Here is a 21,879-nt window from a genome sequence, read left to right as displayed (position 1 = left end):
ACCTTTTTCTTCTGAATGCATACATGACGTAATGCTTGTGGTGCAGGAGATCTGAGTTATGCCGAGGCCCCTGAACACTCTCTTCCTATTCAGTACTGAAGCAGTTTGTTTGCAGACACGGTTCAGATTTTGATGGGGTGGAGTCAAACTGAAGTGGTCATCAAACATGGGGGAGTAAAGAACTGTGATCATATCTGCTGCACTGCAAGATCACAAACTAAGGTCAAAAGGATATTTTTCTGAATTCTTTAGTTGACACAAAGAACATTACGGTGTATCTATAAGCAGCTGATCCCTTTGTAAACGCCTACCTTTCTCCTGCATGTGCAGGTTTTTCCATGAAGCTATGCAATGTGTTAACGTCCCACAATCCACCACCTCCCTGCTGTAGGAGCTGTGGGCCATCACAGCACCGCGTCCAGGGACCAACTCCAGTTCTGAGGGCGGCACTTCGATGAAGGGCAGCGGCAGGATTAAGGGCTCTGCGGCGTGTCCCGGAGGCTGGGAAGAAAGCGGCGTGCCCAGAGGAACCCCACGCAAATATGGCGAGAGCGTTCAAACTGCAATCAAGAGGCGGCTGCAGGGTTCAGGCCTTGGATCTCAATGCCCCGAGGTAACACTTCTTCAAACATACTCTGAGGTTCAAATTCAAATTTAAGGTGGACCACCAAAGCACTGTGCCTCATACATGTTTCATCTGTGCAGACAGACCTTTTGCAAAAACGCCCCGAAGATCAGTTCATTTCTTTTGTCTGTGTGTAAGCACTTTGCTCATGTTCCTGTTCATGGAGGCGTGTCCAGAGAGAGCCAGTCAGCACAAAGCAGCCGACTGTGAGAGAACTGACGGGTCGTTAGGGGGACGCTCATTAAAGCTGATCATTAGATGCTTTTCATGGTGATTTACCCGATTTCACCAAGATTTCTGAAAATCGCAGGAGAAAACAGAGTTCTCTTCAGGTTTCCTAGCGCCCCTGCATTGGTCATTACTCTAATCAATAATCATGATCAGTGCCGTTGATGGATGGGGTTTAACCTCCACTGGATGAGTGCGGGGGTGTGAGGGAGGGAGGCGGGGGTCGTGGCGGGGACCGGGGGCTCGGGGTGCTGGGGCGAGGAGGACAGGCGTGAAATGAACTGTTCTGCTCCACTGCAAACCCACACTCTTCCTTTCAGTAGGTAATTTGTCGCCTCATGTACCGGCGTGTGTGTTTCTTTTGTGTGCGCCTTGTCCACACAATGCCTAATGTGTTTGAAGGCATCTGTTTGTTTTTAGATAAGGTTATAGAAGGAGAGAACCATGTGGCTGGCAGGGCCGGGCTTTCTCTCTCTGGTTGTCATGTGTGTGTGTGTTTGTGTGTGTGGCAGGCATGACTGGGATTATGTAATGTTCTGTTCCTCCGAGCGGTGGCGGGCTTTGTTCTGTATCACTGGAGGTCCTGTGCATCCGGCAGAATCAGCATTATGTGAGGTGTAGTTCATTACCCGGGATCGCCCAAGCCTGACACGTTATTATCTTTCTCCTGTGCTCTGACTCCATTTCAATTACCTTCTTACCATGCATAGCCTTCATTTACAGCCCCGCCCCCACCGGCCACCCCACACGGCCTCCTTCAGCCAATCAGAGGGAAAAGATGCTGCACGTTCAGCCAGTCAGCGAGACCCGATAAGGGCGATCAGTCATTCTGTGTTGCAGCATGGATTTTTTATCAGATGCTCGTGTGAGACGGGCTGCACGCAGCTCGTCAGCCAACATGCGACGGCTCCTGTGGCCGATTTAACAATTCCTCTAGGAGAGGAGGCTCTGAACACTCTAACATGTTGCTCAAAGCTCACAGAAAAAGAGCTCGGTGTTTTCCTCTGACCGCTCGCAATGGATCGAACGCCATACTTCAAAGAGTTTCTCACTTACAGTCACCAAATCTTTCCTCTGTCTTCATTTTCAGAAATATAAAGAATTTGAAAAGTCGGTCAGAGTGGAAGAGATTGACGGTGTGAAGCTGGTCAAAAACCTCGCAGTGAAGATGGAAGAAATGTTCAGTAGGAAAGCAGAGGCCACCAGGGTGGGTATACACACTTCCTTCAGAAAGAAATAAAGCACTTTATACTGGAGATTTACCTGTTTTTCTATTTGGCTTTAAAGGAAAATGAATGATTTGTATTTTGGAGAGTGGGGGTGTAATTAAGGGACTAATGACAGAGTTGTGCAATTTAGGACTTTTGTTGAAATAGTTGATTTATTCAGCTGTAACTGTGACACCGGATTTAATAAAGATAAGAGATGAAGGGATGATTATTACTACAATTCTTTGGCAATAGTTTTCACTGGCTATGCATTAATACTGATACAAATCCATAGTTTTTTTTTATTTCTAAAATGTTCAGGAATTCCATTTTTAGTTGCGTGTAATTGTCCAGACAGAAAAATAACAGTCACTTAAGAGAAGGGGTGTAAAACATACAGCCTGCAGGCCAGGCTGGCCTAACAGAGGCTTCATTTCTAACTTTAATTATTTAATTAAACCATTTTTATTCCTTCATGGCACTATTTTAGTGAGACTGGCAAAGACGTAAGCCAAGAGATCAGTGGGAGAGGCTGCTCGTAAAGTTGCATCAGTACTGTGAGGGGGAAGCTGTGAACAGTCGCACGCCGAAGGCTGCAGAAATTGTGCGTCCGGAGAAGAGACGGGACTTTTCTGACATTGGCCTGAGAAGAGAAACTGTTATGGGCAGAATTTCACATCAAAAGATCCCAAGAGCCAAAGTTAAATCATTTGTTGTGCTTTTGGATGCAGCAAAATACATATACTGGGGCCATGTGTGGCCCTTGAACTAGAATAAGTCTGACACCCTGCCCTTCAATGCACTTTATTAAAATCTTGGCCCGAGCTGACTCCAGCCTCGGAGGGTCGGAGACCTCAGTGCAGAGGAGCTTGTAACCATTTTAGCACTGCATCCTGCAGGGGCTGCTGGGAGATGATAGCATTTCTTTTCATGCGTCTGAACTCATATTAGTGTTCATTACCCTGGAGGAAACCGTTTTAGATGGCAAACCAGTATTCTGTGATTCACAAAGTTTCTACTTGAAAGAATAAACGGTGCAAATGTTGATTTTGTCAAAACAAACTCAGTTTGAACCTGCAGCACCACACGCTCAGTAAATCTCATTATGACTAAGTCATCACTTTGCTCCAGATTGAAAATCAAGATTTAAAATGACACCATGACCTCAATAACACGGTGAAGGTGGTCCGTCTGAGCCTCGCAGGTACATTTCAGGAGGAGAGAGAAATATGAATAAGCCTACCAGGAGTGGTTTTCCACAAAACACTCCACTTCTCTCATCTGGTTGTTATTTGCCAAATGCTGACGACACAATAACTCACAGTGAGGTCAATTGAATCGCTCCAGCAGGCTCAGCAGAGAGAGGGGGGGGGGGGGGGGGGGGGGGGGGGGGGGGGGGGGGGGGGTGGGGGCTCGGTTGTGTTTATATCGCAGTTATTTTGACACATGTGACAAGATGTTAATTACCTGCGTGGCGACCAGGAGAGGCTGTGGCGTTTCAGTGGCGCAGGGAAACACGGAAACACACAGCCAAGCACTTTTTCCCAAGGAGGAGTCATCGCACACATCAGCCCAGTTTTGGCGAAAGGCGTCAAAATCCTGCGCCAATCCAGATCATCAATCATCCGAACTGCGCCCAGCAGGCATGGCGCACGTTTCCGCCAAAAAGTCAAAAAAAAAAAAAAAAAAAAAAAAAAAAAAAAAAATTTAAAACAAATTTTTTTTTTCAGAAAGCGTTTTCCAGATATTTAAGTTTTACATCAATCCTGATTACGAGCTTCACGAGACTGAGATAGATAGATAGATAGATAGATAGATAGATAGATAGATAGATAGATAGATAGATAGATAGATAGATAGATAGATGCATTCATAAAAGAGTAAAAGGTAGATAACAAATATAATTGTTTTGAAAATAAAATTTTTCACAATGAAATCGTAGTACAGAAAATAAAACGAACGGCCGTTGCAAATATGTCACGTGATAAATAACTTTTACTTTCAAAATAAAAGACACGAAAAACAAAAACAACAGAAAAAAAAAGCTCAGTCTATTCAGCGTGGTGTAGCTTGATGAGCATAAGTGTAAGTTTTTAATTGCGTGAGTTTCACTCTCCATGCTGAGAGCCATGGCTCTGCAGGACTTTAAACACCTTCATTTAGGTGATTTTATCCGAGATTGAATCACTTTTCAGGAGAACACAATTAAGCACAGACAATAGGCCATATAACTGCCCTGACCCTTCCCAGCTCATCCCGGACACATAGATATTTTATTGTACCCCGAGGAAACTCCAGAGTGTAAAAGTGTGAGTGCGTGAAAACATTTTCGGGAACTTTAAAAGAGACACTTCATTTAGTGGCTGTTTGTAATTGATTTTTTTAAGCATGCTTGAGGATAATTAGGACTTTAGCTCTCAATAATCATAATTTCCCTCTTTTCAGCGACTTGTGGAAGCAGCGGAAGAGGCGCACAGTCAGCACGAGGACAATCCTGACCTGCAGGTGAGCTGAGCCCCGGACCCCCCCACAAAAAAAAAAGAAAAAAGAAAAAAGAGAGAGAGAGGAAACGAAGGCGCACATGATGGAAGACGTGGTGTGTCTCAGCCTTATACCGAGATGAATGGCTTTCAGTAGGTGAGGGGAGGAGCGGCTGCAAGGTGAGAGAAGGGTAATAGGCCCTCAAAGTCTTTAATTGCGGCGTCGTCGTCCTTCACTCTGATGTGCCGTCAGCGCGCGGATACATAATGTTTCTTTGATAAGCCGTGGCGCGCGCACACCGAAGGCTGGCGGCCACGCTCCCATAACTCACCCTGGCTCAGCAGTCGAAGCTTAAAAAAAGTGTCTGAACAGGCGCGCGTGAGGCCTACAGAACCCTGATAACTGCACGTTTGGGGACGGTGGTCAGCCGCCGCGTGCGTGCGTAAAGGCCGGGCTGCAGCTTTTATTAGGTAACGATATGGAGGGAATGTATTAGAGTAACGCAAGATGAAAAACAGGAGGAGAAGAAGGCCCGCAGTACTTGTAGATTTAATTATATTTCACAGGATATGCCCATGCGCTCCGGCAGTGCGCGCGGGATTTTTCAGCGGACTCATTGCGGTTTTCCAGGTCGCACCGCACCGAGCTTCCTCCGTCTCTGCAGAGGGATTGCAGCATTTCTGCAGTTTCCTCTCTCTCTCTCTCTCTCTCTCTCTCTCTTTCTCTCTCTCTCTCTCTCTCTCTCTCTCTCTCTCTCTCTCTCTCTCTCCCTCCACCGGACAAAGATAAATGAAACTCTTTTGCGTGGAGCATTGTTTCACTTTCATGGCTCGAGATTGGAAACTCGCTCGAGCAACAAAACACTGGAATAACGGCCGCACTTTACACTTAATAGAAGCATTTACATCATATGAATCCATTCAGTCACCTTGTTCCCTGCGCCTTCCTCCGCTGGTCACACCGCCAGAACAAGTCAGCTGGATGTTAAACCCTAAATGAAAAATAACTGATGAGAAAAGAGCACACTTTTTACCATAAACCTTGAAACAACTTTCCTGAAACATTATAATATAATTAAATATCTTGACAAGTTTCCTCCTGAAACACAAATTCACCTGCAATATTCCGCACTGTTTGTTCTTTTTTCTTTTATACCCATTTTATAAGTTTGTGTGAACTGCAAATAAATCAAGTATAGCAATGCAAATCATATTAACAACACAAATATTGCTGCATGTAACTCTGTATCTAGCTTTGTTGTATTTTAGCTCATAATAAAACATGAGTTATGGGAATATAAAAAAATAAAGAGAAAAAAAATGTCATTGGGGTAGCTGCATACATTTAATATATAAGGGCACTTTTAGCATTTTTATCCAAGGAATTGACACTTATTGGTTTACAACCCAGGCCTATCACACCAAATTCCATCTCAAAAGCCATAAAAAATAATAACAGAAAATTCAATATCCACCTGCGATAATGATGTGATGCCATGATATCACTCCTTGTGGCATCATTTAGCCAAGCTCGCCTCTGTCGACACTGCACATTTATCACGCACCATTTCACTGACCGCAGAGAGATGAGCCGGCCGCTCTTATCTTCAGCTGCTTCCTGTCAGGACAGCCGGATGTGCTGCACTCTCAGGTTCAAGGGTGTGTAAATCAGGTCTGAGGGCGCAAAAGAAGCGGTTCACATTTTACTGTCATTTGCTTCGACCTGTTTTTGAAATGTGTTCAATAATCAGATTGAAATCAATGAAATGAAACATCACCAGAATTAAAATCTATTAATAACTTTATTGAATCTTATTATGACTTCATAAAGTTCCAAATGAAAGGTTTCATATTCTTCCTCTTTGTTTGCTGTCTTAGATATTAAAAAACATTATTACCTTATATTAAAGAATCATTTTGCTTTGTTACTGTTACCTCCTGATTCCTCGGCTGTCAACAAACAATCAAAATAGTTTTAACAGCACGATGTTCAGACCACATTTATTGCTAGTTTATTTTAGTTTAGTGTACTTATTTTTTTCTGCATCAACCTGCATCCAAGAAAGAAAAAGCTTAAGGATAAATGACTTTTGACTCCATAATGCAGAGAAGATGAATCGGCGCCTGATAAAATGAATACGCCTTAGAGGGACCGACCATCTCCACTTACTGGAGTCTGATTACACAGTGCGGCCCAGCAGTCAGTAATGGAGGGCAGATCTCCGCAGTACGGCCTCCAGCGAACTGCAGTGGTGTAAGAATCAGTGGGCCGTCTCGGAGAGCTGCAGCGTCCCGCGGCCTGCTCCGCAGCCGTCGCCCTGGTGGTTAACGTGCCTCTCTACAGCACTCAGTTCTGCTGAGGGTGCACGTTTTTTCTCTCCCAACCCCCCCCCCCCCCCCCTCCCTTTCCATCCCCTCCCTCTTCCTCCCTCTTCCTCCCTCTTCCTCCCTCCGCCCCGCCGCAGCTCGTCAGAGAGCTGCTCAGGCGTGGTATGAGCTGTCAGAGGCTGCTTGATGGTGATGCCCGCTCGGCCTCCCCCGAGAGTGATGCTGTGGAGTCCATCACCCCCCCCCCCCCCCCCCCCCCCCCCCCCCCCCCCCCCCCACCACCCCCACCCCCCACCCCCACCCCCCCTTCCTCTTCCTCTCTCCCCTCACTCCTCTCTTTCTCTCTCTCTCTCACTCTCTCTCTCTCTCTCTCTCTCTCTCTCTCTCTCTCTCTCTCTCTCTCTCTCTCAGTGCAGACAATAAGGACTAGAGGCCACAGAGAGGCCGCTCAGGCAGGATGAGGCAGTCTTTCTCCTGCAGCAGCAGGCAGTGAAGGACAGGACAGACACGCTGTTCGGTTTCGCTCCAGAGAGCTCCGACTTTTTAACCATAGCCGTAAAGTCTTCTTTACACTATCCTGGCGTAAATGACAACAGACTTTTTTTTTTTGGTACATATTGAAAAACCAATGATTTTAAAAAGAGTTTGACTTTGCAGGACCGTTTGTTATTTGAAAATTTTTCTCTTGTGACTGATTTGATTATTTCTGATCTAATTTCTCTTCAGAATGCAAAGAAAAAAATCCACTAAAGATGTTGTCAGTATTTGTTTTCCAAAACCATCAGAAAACCAGTCACATGCGTGAAGGAGTATTCCAGTGGGCTTTAGTGCTGTGAATCATCCTCCTGTTTTAAAGAGAGTTTCTTCTAAAATGCTTTTATAGACGAGGCACTTTTAGAAGTTCATCCCTGAAATCAATGTTGTACATTTTATTGGTCGGTTCAATAAAATATATACACAACATTTTTGACTGGTTTGACAAAATAGATTATATGACAATCTCCAGTTTGAGACTACAATGTATATTTTGTTCAGCAAGCTAATCATTACAAATAAATTAGACTTTATATGACTATGAAACCATAACACCACTTGCCAAAGTGAGTGGCAAATAATCGTTTGAAAAGAAAATACAATACATTCACAAAGCTTTAGTACCAAAAGTAAAGTTTCCAAACTTTTTACACACCCCAGTTAACTGCTCGTCCCATCACATGTTAAGTGTTTTAAATAATCTACACACTGGAAAGTTTGGATAAAGGAGATGATTGTGATGATAAGCAATAAGAGAACTCATCTATATTGGCTCTGATGACTTAACATTTGTGATGAGTGTGTATAATATCACTTTTAGATGCTTGTTTACTCACTCCTCTTTTTGCTTTCCCCCCATGTTTTTCTTCATTCCCATTCCACTCCCATCCATTCATCCAATTTATAACTGATGCATCTTTCTTGCACATCTCACTCTGTTATTAGTTATTTATGTTGATTTAGTTTTAATAAAATACTTATTTAGCCTTACAGCCTGCATTTCTTTCCCAGTTTTCATCACGTGGTTCATTCATGCACAACTTCATATCAGTCCTGTGTGAAAGTTTTTAGGAGAGAAATTCCACATCCCTGAATTTCTTCTTTCTTTAACCATCACTTTGAAACAGCTCAGTGTGATTGGTGGAGAAATACAGAGAGGATGTTTAATATCTTCCTGGATGTCATTCAAGACCAGTGCAGAAATCTTTTAAAGCAACATTGATAATTTACTCCCCTCAACAGAATCGTTCACCTCTAAACAGACTCTGTGTTGAAGGAAGTTCATGAGAAACTGAGCATTGATTCAGGATGTAAAGCCTGGTTCAGCTTGAATTCATAGCCTGAGGCAGAGAATAATTTCTGATTCAACTAAATTTAAATAGAGAAGTGTTTTTATTTTATTTAAGATATTTTCATGTTGCTTAACTGTTACATTTTTCTAAAAATTCTCTTTTCTGTATGTCTTTTATGTATTTTCTTTAAATTTTAGTATGAGTACTTCAATGCCGTGTTGATCAATGAAGTCGATGACGAAGGCAACAACGTGGAGCTGGGCGGGGAGTTCCTCCTGGAGCCCAACGACCACTTCAACAACCTGTCGGTTAACCTGACCCTCAGTGTGGTCCAGGTGCCCACCAACATGTACAACAAAGGTGAGATCCCCCGCCGTTCGGCCGATCTGTAGAATGATGTTATTATTTACCAACATGAAGCTGATGAATAGGGCGGAGAGAGGGAGGGAGAAAAGTAAGTGGTAAAAGTGAGAAATGGCATCTTGAGCTGTATCGGTGTCACCAGCTGGGAGAAGAGGAGCTGGAGGATCGATAACGGCTCAAACATAAAGATAAAGCAGCGGCGGGCCGCTCTGCAAAGACGCTGCTCATATGGAAGCTGCTCGGCGGCCTCCAGTCGTCTCCTCCGCCCGGGTTTTTTTTCCCCGGGTGGCTTTTGTTTGGCTGTAATTGACTCCCCATAACTCTGTTGGCAGCACAAAGGCGGGCTCGTCCCGCAGCAGGAGGGGAGGGGGCGTAATTTAGTCACAGGCTTTGTATCTCCTTCAGGAGGGCGTTCAATAAAGGACAAAGGTCAAGCACGCTCTCAGTGTTGGTGACCTGCATGCCCACCGTGATCACCCTTTAATTTACTTGTCCCTCCGTCCTCAGATCCTGACATTGTGAACGGGGTTTACTGGTCAGAGGCCCTCAACAAAGTGTTTGTTGATAATTTTGAAAGGGATCCAACGCTGACCTGGCAGTACTTCGGCAGCGCCAAAGGTTTCTTCAGGCAGTATCCAGGTGAGTGCTGTTGCTTTGCTTTGTGTGTGTGCCTGTGTGTGTGTGTGTGTGTGTCTGCGTGCATGCGTGCGCCGGAGTCAGAGAGATAAGAAAGGGTTGTCCCGCGGGAGCTGTCAGTCGTCAGTGCAGAAAAATAACAGATCAGAACAAATGATTTAGAATTACTAAAAGGGTAATTTGGCTAATGTTGTAATTTTACAGACCATCAGAGAGGATGCAAATACACATGGTGCAATTAATCAGAATTTGCAAGTGCTGGTCTGCAGCTGCTCTCAGGAAAAAAATCCTTTGGTGGCGTGATCCAAGAAACCTTATCAGACGGCTGCAGTTACATTAAACTGTGGCTTATTTCAGACAGAATTACATGGACTCTGTGTTTGAGGGACATAGAGAAGGCTGGTTGTTTGTCTTCAGTGTTTGATGAAACTCCAACTGATTTCATTTTTATCACATCATGCTTTGTCACTCTTTTACTTTTTCATTTTCCTGACTGTAAGATGTGAATACATTTGCCGGAGTGACGGATCATCTTACTGTTTTGCATTTTAATGATGTGAACTACCAAGCTCTTACTGTGTCTCACAATATTTGTCAGGTGATGTTTTCTGCTTTTTGTGTGTAAACGCTATTCAACTGTTTGTGAGAAAAGAGGAAATTCTCAGAAGGTACAAAAGATTATATCTACAGCAGGGATGATTTGGCTTTTATTATCTCACATAACATTTGTACATTTATGCATTAATATTTTTAACTCAACAAACTGCTTGAAGACTGAATGAAAAAAATGGTGGCTAGAAGATCAAACCAGTCTGGTGCGTGAGAGTGAGCATGTCTTCTTCAAACGAACAGAAAAAAAAAATCTTTTGATAGATAACATTAATAGCAGGTGTTTTCAATGCATATCATTATGTTTACATGAAATATTGGAGAGTCTACTGTTTTTTTTTTCCAGGGAAAACGCGCTCCGACCCCTCCTTCTCACAGTTTGTGTCATTCGTGTGTGTGTTGACTACACCCCGACCCTGAAAATTCCACCACAGGCATAAATCAAATAACAGTTGACAGAAACTTTTAACACATGCTCCCTGAAGAGGAGTAAAAAGTGGATTTCTGGCCACGGTTGTTATTCGCTGTTGGTGGACTCATGAGTCCACTGCAGAACGCTGGCCAGGGTGGCACTTACTCTAGACAGACCGTCACGACTGTGCTCATTATAACAAAGGAGTGTGTGGTGTTGTGCGACAATGGGATTCAGTAATGCGTTTTTAATAGTTTTTGAGCTTTTGTGTCACAAAGAAATTCACCCTTTGGCTACAAAAGCAGCATTGTACTTGCAAACAAGTATCTGGTTTTATTTTAGTCTTTCCTGGTGTTTTGCATTTTCCTGAAAACGACACAGACACTGAAACAAATCTTTCTTTATATGGTTTGGATGTGTTGATCACCTGGGATCCAACATTAATGAGGCTGCGCTGAGGATTCCAACACTGTAACTTGACGTCGAATCGTAAAAATGTTGTGTCAGCATACTTGTTTTCCTCCTAATGGATTCATGTTGTGATCGGCGTCTCAGGGGTGAAGTGGCATCCGGACGAGCACGGCGTCATCGGTTTTGACTGCAGGAATCGAAAGTGGTGCGTTTCCACCGCGGCTGTGCATGCCACAGTGTGTGAGCTTACCGCAGTGGTTTAAAGTGTGTAAACTTCCCTCCACGCCACAGGTACATCCAGGCAGCCACCTCTCCCAAAGACGTCGTGATCCTCGTCGATGTGAGCGGCAGCATGAAGGGTCTCCGGCTCACCATTGCCAGACAGACGGTTTCTTCCATATTAGACACACTCGGAGACGACGACTTCTTCAACATCATTGCTGTAAGCTGTCATACTTGAAAAGTCGACGAATCGAGCATTTGGTTTTATGTCGGAAGTTATTGATGCAGCTGTTTCTCTGCAGTATAACCAGGAGATCCACTACGTGGAGCCCTGTCTGAATGGAACGCTGGTCAGGGCCGACAGGACCAACAAAGACGTGAGTCCCCGCTCACACTCCACAGAGGAGACGGCGCTTCTGTACATGACGCCTGAACTTTCTCTTGTCGACTTTTGTATTTTATCTTGTCAGCATTTCCGTGAACATCTGGACAAGCTGTTCGCCAAAGGGATCGGCCTGCTGGGGGAAGCTCTGGCCGAAGCCTTCAATATCCTGAATGATGTGAGTTTTACTACAGTAAACGCTGATTGTCAGTTTAATGGGGATGTTGTGTTAAACATTAATTCCTTTCAGGCTATAATCCACACCAGTAGTGCAATCAAATGCTTACAATTTTCTCCAAACTTCTCAATTTATTTAAAGTTTTAATTTGACATGAGTTTAATGGAATTGTGCACATGCTTCTCTGTGACGAATGAATTTTAATCTCATTTGATTCAAGGACTCCGTTTGACCGGAACAGAGGGAAAACTTTCATTTTACAAGACACATTTGTTTTCGGTGACAGAGCGTGTTCCAGTACGGCACGCCGCATGTCCTCCGTTAATCACAAAACGCTGCACGCGCTGGGCCAATATACAGGAGCATTTGGGAGGTGTGTCGCCTGTCGAAATGCTCCGGCGCCGTCCCCGTTCCACCCTCCAAACACGGACACATCTATTCTGAAGCGTGATTAATGGCTCTAATTAATGTCAATGATTAATAACGTCGGTGATTGGAACACAAAGGAGATAAGGCCAGGAGCCACGCCGCACTTCTTTTATCTCCCTCTTTTCAGGCGAGCTTTGACTGCGTCGCCGAAGCTGAGGGAGCGCAGCTTTTACCTCTGCATTTGTCAGATTAATTAAAGCCCCACAATGAATATGGTAATCCGGTAGCCGGTAGACCACTGCTGAAGTTCATTGTTGCGCCGCTGCCCTGTGAATGAAGTCAGGAGGCGGCCTATCAGACGCCGGATCAGATACTTTACTGCAGCATTTACAGCGAAACCAACTCAAGAGTTTTCCTCTGATATAAAAATGCACCACCGTCTCCTGCTTAGCGTGCAAAAACCCCTGAACAGCATCTGAATCACAAAGTAGTCGCATATATTCATTGTCAAATATTTTACCTTTAAAAACAAGGGGATTGAGATCTCCCTCTAGCTGCAAGGACTTTGGGATTGATTAGGTTTTTATCAACATCAGTTCCTTAATGATCCACCCTATTGATTACGTCTTTTCTAATTAACATTTGTATTTACTAATAGTTCTCACAGCTCTGAAACAAATGGCGTCAAGCAGATAGGAAGGGCGTACAGAACAGGAGCTCCGGTCGGGAGGATGAGCGATCAGCCCTCGTCCAGTGTCCTGCTCAGCTTCAGATTTACTATAAACAGTATGAATCTCACCACCGCTGTCCAACTTACTGAAAATTTGTTCTTGATTATAGTTACAAGTTACTTCGCTTTACTCTACGAAAAGAAACAGAAGCTGTACCTGGAAAAAAAGCATGTAAACTAGTCTTACCTTCGTCTTTTATTACAGCTGTGACACATCTGCTGAGCCGTCGTCACTTTGTTCGTCTGACTGATTTGATTATTAAGTTGTTCTGAAGTTGTATTTGTTATAGTTGGAGGCAGAATAGTAAAGAACACGGCTTGTTCTCCCTTAAGATGAACGCGTGTTTTGGCTGTTGTGCAGAACTTAGCGTAACATCTGTTCTTGATCAGAACACAATTCTACAGTAATAATGACAACAAAAAAGCTGAAAAAATATTAAAAAAAAACTCTTATAGGTAATGCAGTAAAGTTATCAGGCCAGTCGGGGACATAGCGAGACAGCAGCTCTACACCTGTCTTCATGTTCGTCAAATCATATGATGTATTCTATCATATATAAGTGTATGAGTTTGATTTTTTCAAAGTATTTAGAACTATACAAGATGCTAGTGATTAAAATGAAATACTTCAAATAGTCAATAAAAATTCCACCATATAATAATTCTTCCATGACTTTCACCATAATCAATTAAATGTAAATGTTTGTGAGATGAAGCACATTTAATTATGATTGTCTTGTTTTCAATGCTGCTGTTAAACAACGCACAACCTTCAGAAAAAAAACGCACAACAAACCAAACACTAATTAATGCTGAAACAGGATCTCAGAGCTATTGATTGGTACAGAATTGGTTTGTCAGAAACTTTGTGATGAATTGCTGTTTTGTTTAATTATTCAGACTCTGAAGGCACTACTCTATTACTCCTGTTTTCTTTACAATTCTTCCTGAATAAAGTGAATATTAACAGGGTTCATTACTGAGCGTTTCTTCTTCTACAGGTTTCTAAAATTGTTTTGCCTTTGATCACGTCTTCATAATGAGTGTGCCATCAGATATGAGATTTCAGGCTAAAAAAATGTATAATCTAACATATTGTGATTATTTGTATAATTTCTGAAAGCCTCTTAATAGTTGGCCCGTAGGATTCATCCTGCGATGGCGCCACTACACACTCGTGTGTCTCTCCGCTTTCACACTGCGGTGGGTCAATAAACCTCTTAATTACCGCACTGCATCTTCTAACATCCAAATGAAGTGAGCCGCATTATTCATCCTTATTTACCCAAACATTATTAATGTCTCGCTGGTGGACCGCTTCACATCACAATGTACCGTAATCGTCGGGTCCGCGTTTTAAATACGTGAAAAACTAAACTGATGGTTATGTCTTCCTGTGTTTCGTCTTCCTGCAGTTCAACCAGACTGGACGTGGCAGCGTGTGCAGCCAGGCCATCATGCTGGTCACCGACGGCGCCACCGAAATGTACGATGACGTTTTTGAGAAGTACAACTGGCCGGAAAGGAAAGTGAGTTTTGACCTCCGTCTCCACTTTTTGTCTCTCTCTGGTACAGTTTTGTGTGTGTGTGTGTGTGTGTGTGTGTGTGTGTGTGTGTGTGTGTGTGTGTGTGTGTGTGTGTGTGTGTGTGTGTGTGTGTGTGTGTGTGTGTGTGTGTGTTTTTTTCTGCTTGTTCAGCAGTTTTCTTGCATCATTGAGATCTGTATATTTTAATAATACGTGCCAGATGGAGTTACTTCAGCTCCATACATTGCTCCGATCTCTGAGGTCCATGTCAGTGTGATATCATTCTAATGTGTTAACATGCTATAAAATTGTGTTTTTCCCCACATGGATGAAAACATAGAAAATTAACACTTTCGAAGGCAGTGTTTGTCTCCAAGCTCAGCCTCAGAGGCTCCACTCCTCGTACACTGTTTGAAATCTTTTGTTCGGCTCGCATTGTGGAACATAAATGCAGTTGAAATGAAATGAACTGCTGTGCTATTCACAGAGCAATAAAAGCAACAGCTCAGGGGCTTTTTGTTCAGTCCTATCAAGCATATGTGTGTTGGCAGTGTTTGGCAGAGCACAGGGCACTGTTTGGCAGGGTAACCCCCACCCCCACCCCCACCCCCACCCCAGCCCCAGTATCCCCTCACACACACCCCCAGGGCTGCTCTATGGCAGCCATTCTGTGTTTCCTATATGCTTTATGCTTAGCAAAGCATCTGGAGGCAATGAGCCGTGCAGGTCTGGCAAAGTGTCACACAGTGTTCTGCAAAAGGACATTTGTTCATGCCCTCATCCACAAAACCCCAACAAAAGGACATTAATGCCATTTCGCAGCATTTTATGAAGAAACAAACAAGATGAATAAAAAAAAAAAAAAGAGACAAAATTAAGGTTAAAGAAAGAAAAAATGGCTGAAATAAATAGGCTCCGAGCTGATCAGTGTTTCCTCCTGAGAAACTTTTAGCAGCTTCCTGCTGCTCAGTCCGATACGATCAGGACAGGAAGATGAAGCACTGAGGAGACTTTGCATGTTTTCTCAATCTTTGCATCGGAAGAAAACTGTTGACATCTCTGTGTCCTTTAAACAGGTGCGGATATTCCCTTACCTGATTGGACGAGAGTCTGCGTTTGCTGATAACCTCAAATGGATGGCTTGTGCCAACAAAGGTTGGAGGCTTTTTGATAAACACTTGAGCAGACAGCCTGGTATCGGAGCGCCGGGCGGGGTTTCAGCCAGATGATATGATAGATCGAGGGTGTGCGGGTTTGGGGTTTTTGCTCTCCGTGTGTTTGTCGCAAATGTGCTTTTTTTGTGTGTGTGTGTGTGTGTGCACGCATGTGCATGTGTTGGCTGAGGCTCTTTCCGCCAAGAGGCAATGAAGTGGCACTCGGGGAGGTCAGAGGTCAATCTGCTCTAATCCCTCTTCCTGTCAGTGTCTACCTCTCGGCGGCTCGCTGCTGATGGCTCTCACTTGTCAAGGCTCTGGATGAGTGCCCTCTGGAAGGGAAAGTCACTGCCAGGAAAACAGATCACAAAGGGATTGTGGAATGACAAGCCCCCCAAACCTCCTTCCCCACGCGGACCCCCGCTGCGAAATAACCTTACATGTCCGATACCGAGCATCGTCAGCTACAGCCGGAGCTGACGCCATGTTAAATGGCTCCTGTAGCACTGTAAATCTGCTGCGCGGGAGTCCAGGCCAGTCCCAACACGTTGGTTTTTACACCACATATACAAGTGTAAAAAAAAAAAAATAAATGTATGGATTTCTCATTGTGTGGAAGCGTGAGTGTTGCTCCTCTTCTGGTTTAAAGTTAAAATGTGCAATTTAAATTAAAAAAAATATATATGTTTTTTTTTTAAATATCATTATGATATATTTAATATCTTATTATTGTCTTATTTAAATCTCAGTATGCAACCACAGGAAGCCAAACATCTTCCAACATCAGCGTTTCAAAAACAGAAAACAGTATATGACAATATTTTTAAAAGGTCTTGTTGCACTGTTATTACCACTGAAACAATTGTTGCAACCATTAAAATTCCTTTTAATGAAAAATTGTATTTGTAAATTTTCAGATTTACTTGAATAATGTAGAAAATGCTCCAAAGATTCCTCAATTGATTCCAGTAGAGTCAAATAAAAAAATTCTACCTTGAAATAATCCTATAACCTACTGCTGCAAACCAGTAGTCAATAGACGCTCTACGTATGTCTTCTCTGCTGATTCTTGGCTAGTTTTGTTATCCGAGCGCCTTCACCACTCATATCATGAGGCTGTGTCTGTAGCCGGTAAAGCAGCTACTCAGCTGATGAAGGGGCCAGAATCACACCAGGAGACGTAAAGGGGGTCGTAGGGGAGCAGAAACTCAGCAGTGAGGTACCTGGATCCTCAGAGCCACGGTCAAACCATGCAGTGAGCCCTGGAGCGTCTTCTGGTCATGTGATGATTCAACCCGATGAAGCTCGTGGAAGTGAGATCTTTCTGATTTCTCCACTTTGAAATTGGGTCTGATTTTGAATCCAGTCCTCAGTGAGTTAAAGTTGTTGGTTTCCATGGCCTCTCCCGACATTATGTTTGTCTGAATAGATCGCACTTCTTCACCTAGTTAAAAAATGTTCACCAGAATTTTTTCATTTATCGAGTTGTAGAATGTTGTATACAAACACCACACTTTGCAAATATAAACCCTGGATGTTGTAATTTATGCCCATAATAAATTACTGACTGAATGACTGATGACTTCAACTTTAGTTTTTGTAGAAAATATCCAGATATGATAAAAGTTCATGGATAGGTAACTAATGTCAGAAATCCAGATAATCATTAAAGCGTCTTTGTTCAGGAGGTAAAATATATTTTCAGACTGTTGATCGAACTGAAGTTTCTTGTTGGGGAGGTTTCAATGTGTGTGAAGGCAACCTCCAGATGTTTACGTTAGTTCAGTCCAACTTTATTAAAGTGAAGTAAGAACAGCTAGTCCAACATTTATATTGCACTGGCTTAGTGCTGTCAGTTTTAATCGCATTGATCGCAATTTAATCGCATTGATCGCAATTAATCGTGATTAATTCATGGAGAACTGTCAACAATTAACTTTTTTAAAGTTGAGATTAATTGCAATGAAGAATCTAATCCTCATAAATCAGTCCCAATGTCAGGAAAAAACACTATTATCCTCTAGTTCTTTTCTTTGACCCAATTGGCAGACCTCAATGGATTAATCGCGATTAAAATTGACAGCACTACACTAGCTAAATTGATGTTAGCTTTATTTTGTGTGACGTCTTGCAGGGTACTTCAGTCAGATCTCCACGTTGGCCGATGTTCAGGAGAATGTGATGAGGTATCTTCACGTCATGAGTCGTCCGAAGGTCATCGATCACGAGCACGACACCGTGTGGACTGAGGCTTACGTGGACAGTGCTGTAAGTGTGTTCTACATTCCTCCGGCTTCCATTTGCATGTTGTTATCATCATTACTCCAGGTTTCACAATAAAATTGCGACTCTCCCGCAGTGTATACAACCAAATAAATCAGCCCATACCCTGCATTTACCCTGCATACTGTTGTCCTGCACTACTGCATACTCGTGTTGTTTTGTTCATCCTCGCACTGTACAGTGAGCACATGTGTGGATCTGCTCTCTCATCATTACTCTTCATGCTGCTGGAATGACTCCTCATTATGAGCTTCATTAATCTGCATGGATCTTCCCCCAAACGTACATCTGTGTCCACAAAGTCAGTGCACGCCAATTTTTCCAATCTTTGTGTGTCTCTTATTTCTCTTTAGCTTTCCCAGGCTCATAAGGTAACTAAATACCTACAAGTGGTCACATTACAGTAATATACAGATTTGTTATTCTACTGTCTTGTAAAAGTTCTGATTTCATGCAAATTGTATTGACATAGAATAGAAAAAATTGGATATTTTGTAGCTTTTAGAATCAGCAAATTCTGGGAATGCTGAATAAATAGGACATTTTTAGAGGTTAAACACCTCCATATTGCTTGCTCTGTTTTTTCATGTCAGTATTTCCCATTATGAGGGCTTGGTTTCCCTGTAGAGGGCAGGAACAGCAGAGGGGCATTTATTGTACCTCTGTGCTTCTTTGCAGTATGGGGGCGAGCACCATGCACACCCTATAACACACACACACACACGCTCACACAAACACACACACACACACACACACACACACACACACACACACACACACACACACACACACACACACACACAAATCCACATCCACGGACCCATGGACGTAAAAAGGGTTTGGGAGAGAGATTGTCCTCTAGTGTGTGTGTGTGTGTGTGTGTGTGTGTGTGTGTGTGTGTGTGTGTGTGTGTGTGTGTGTGTGTGTGTGTGTGTGTGTGTGTGTGCGTGCGTGCGTGTGTGCACATTTACGTGCATGCGCATGCGTACGTGCACACACACTGGTATCTCAGCCTCAGACACACCATTCATCATTCTGTGGATCATTGCACTTTATCTCCTAAAGCCCATAATAAAACTGACATTGGAGAGAGAGAGAGACTCTGTGTGTGTGTGTGTGTGTGTGTGTGTGTGTGTGTGTGTGTGTGTGTGTGTGTGTGTGTGTGTGTGTGTGCATTCACTCCTCACTCTCACTGTGTGTTGTTGTGAATTTGAGGGCCTCCATTTTTCATTTTTTGCCCGGCTGGGTTGAACCACAGTTCCTGGAACGTTATCTCCACATGCACACACCTCCGTACATAAATGAGCACCAACCACAATCACGCATGTACACACACACTCAAACACTTGCAACATGTTTGCTGGACCCTACTTTTATTATAATGCCTTCTTTAGTCCCTCAGTTAACTTTAATCATGACAAAAAAAGTATTTTTCTCCCTTAAGTATCAGAGGAGATTAAACCGTTTTGTTAAATGTTAAACATGATTATAATGAATTTAGTCATTTGTGTAAACTTTGACTCTTTCTCAGTTGTGTTGATAATACATTGGATGTGATTTGAAATTTACTCTGATTGTCATGTTTTCCTTCTTCTGTGTTTATTTTTTCTTCATTTTTTTGAGTTAAAAGATAAATCTGGCATAAGCCTGACAACTACAGTTGCCATGCCTGTCTTCAGCACGAGGAATGAAACAGTGAGTGAATCATTGCAACCTTTTCATCCGTCACTTGTTTGACAGACAGTATCCTATTTACTGTATTCAATTTTTCAGCTCAGCTATAACAATTTATTTCAGTTTTATTGTTTTTCATATCACTGCTGACAGTATTTTGATGATATACCAGAGCAGGCTGTTTTTTAAACATTGCATATTAACTTCACACAACAACCGGCTCCACTGCTGCCACCGCAGCTATTAAACAAAGGCTAAAGCACATAAAGTTCTTACATTTATAGCATTTAGTTTGTAAAATCAAACCAGTGCATAGATTTTAGAATTCAGCAATTAGCAGAGACGTACGTTGTGTTGGTGATATGCTTAATCAGATTCGTGAAAACAAGTATAAAAACGACTGAACTGAGGATGTCCTGCCTTTGCTGAGTGACTGAACATTAAGTCTGTTTTTATGTGAAGTTGTGTGTGTGTTTTGAATTTTGCTCACACAGAAAAACCAGGGTATTCTGCTGGGGGTAGTAGGAACAGACATCCCTCTGCAGGAACTGATGACGCTGATCCCCAAACATATGGTACAAACAGCCCCCCCCCCCCCCCCCCCGCTTAACGTATTATTATGCACTTTCTGATCCTGCGTTACTTTTCCCTTTTTCTGCGTCCAGTTGGGGATCCACGGTTATGCGTTTGCCATCACGAACAACGGCTACATCCTGACACACCCGGACCTCCGGCCTTTGGTAATTCCGTTTGTTATCGTAGCGTTCACACCTGAACTGTCTCAGTGCATTCCCTGATTCTCCCTTTTGTTTTCTGCGTGCTATTGTACACATATGAACTCCCTTGAGGGCGCACAGAGACAAATGTGTTATCTGGTTAGGAGGCTACATGGGCTGGAATAGTCTGTAATCCCCACCTTCTCCTTTGATGTATGCATGCAGGGATAAAGGCCACTCATAGGGCTGGCCGGCCTGAGATTTCCCAGAGGTAACTTAACACTCGCTGGCAGAGGCTACAGCCGCTCGGCCCGGGACCTCTGGCTCCTCAGGAGCTGTGGCTGTGCTAGTGGATCTGTGTGTGCCAGTGTTAGTGCTATTCCTCTCTGTGCAACTGTGTGTGTGTGTGTGTGTGTTGGTCTGTGTTGGTTCCTCGTGCGTGTCTCTCTGTGCTGTGGTTGTAGTTACTGACTTGTTGTTTCATGTGGATCGGAACGGCGTGTGCTGTACGCCAGCAGAGTTTGACATTTACACTAACGTCGCAGCTGACGTAGACTTTTACAAGCGTGGATTTTATACGTGGATCAGTCATATTGATTGTTTTCAATTTACATGACAGTGTTAATTTCACAGATGATTTGTTGAATAATTACCCAGCAAACACAAAACCCCCACCAAAAAAGTCCATGTTTGTACTTGATGAATCTTATCGTAACTTTTTTTATTTTAAGAATGAAGCACAAAAAATAAATGAAAGTGAAAACATTTAAATTAATCACTTGCTTCATATCAGACTCTTAATATATCTGAAAGTTATGTCCCATGTTCAGAGTTTACAGCCGTATCAGACATGTTTGAGCTGTCAAAACAAAACATGATTACACTGAGAGGGTCATTAAGCTTCATATACTGTGTTCCTATGTGCAGTATCAGGAGGGTCAGAAGAGGAGGAAGCCCAACTACAGCAGCGTGGATCTGTCTGAGGTGGAGTGGGAAGACAAAGATGACAGTGTACGTGCAAAAAAAAACCCAATTCAACTACGGCTCCCGTAATTTTTAGCATATGCAGCAAGTAGATTATTCCAGATCAAATGAAGTTTAACAAAATAATGTTTTAAGAAGCAAATTAAGGTTTATAATATGGCAATAATTATATAAATACACTAACTTAATTTAACACATTCATCTCTTGGTTCAGTCTGAGTAGCCAGAGCGTCTTTCAGCCTCAGTGTTATCATATCGCTGCACACAGCACACGGTGGAAATAGCCTCTGAAAGGCCGCTGGATCAGTGACCCAGTCTTGACCTTTCTACTCTACATGAATCTCTCTCCCGCTTTATCTTTTAGCTGCGCAATGCTATGGTTAACAGGAGGACAGGGACGTTCTCCATGGAGGTGAAGAAGACCGTGGATCGAGGGGTAAGGCGGCAGATAAGCATGTTTAGTGTCTCACTATCAGATGATGGATGTTTTCTCCCTCCTTCCCTCTCTCTCTCTCTCTCTCTCGCTCTCTCTCTC

The 21,879-nt window shown here is 43.1% G+C and overlaps 1 protein-coding gene across 1 annotated transcript in view; it reads left to right on the top strand.

The window, feature by feature from the left end:
• The window catches only part of LOC115389167 (voltage-dependent calcium channel subunit alpha-2/delta-3-like), a 30,891-nt gene that overhangs the window by 3,034 nt on the left and 5,978 nt on the right, over positions 1-21,879 (top strand). The window contains exons 3-20 of the mRNA XM_030092615.1: positions 392-613; positions 1,944-2,060; positions 4,507-4,566; positions 8,893-9,055; positions 9,566-9,697; positions 11,271-11,331; positions 11,418-11,568; positions 11,651-11,725; positions 11,819-11,908; positions 14,423-14,536; positions 15,610-15,688; positions 17,822-17,955; positions 18,324-18,341; positions 19,594-19,665; positions 20,139-20,219; positions 20,310-20,384; positions 21,288-21,371; positions 21,709-21,780. Coding sequence (XP_029948475.1) covers positions 392-613; positions 1,944-2,060; positions 4,507-4,566; positions 8,893-9,055; positions 9,566-9,697; positions 11,271-11,331; positions 11,418-11,568; positions 11,651-11,725; positions 11,819-11,908; positions 14,423-14,536; positions 15,610-15,688; positions 17,822-17,955; positions 18,324-18,341; positions 19,594-19,665; positions 20,139-20,219; positions 20,310-20,384; positions 21,288-21,371; positions 21,709-21,780 — 1,800 coding nt within the window. The remainder of the gene's footprint in view (positions 1-391; positions 614-1,943; positions 2,061-4,506; positions 4,567-8,892; positions 9,056-9,565; positions 9,698-11,270; positions 11,332-11,417; positions 11,569-11,650; positions 11,726-11,818; positions 11,909-14,422; positions 14,537-15,609; positions 15,689-17,821; positions 17,956-18,323; positions 18,342-19,593; positions 19,666-20,138; positions 20,220-20,309; positions 20,385-21,287; positions 21,372-21,708; positions 21,781-21,879) is intronic.

Source organism: Salarias fasciatus, chromosome 5 (assembly GCF_902148845.1).
Source record: "Salarias fasciatus chromosome 5, fSalaFa1.1, whole genome shotgun sequence".
Lineage (NCBI taxonomy): Eukaryota > Metazoa > Chordata > Actinopteri > Blenniiformes > Blenniidae > Salarias > Salarias fasciatus.
The sequence above is the reverse complement of the archived record's forward strand: the minus strand, read 5'-3'. Positions and strand labels throughout refer to the sequence as shown.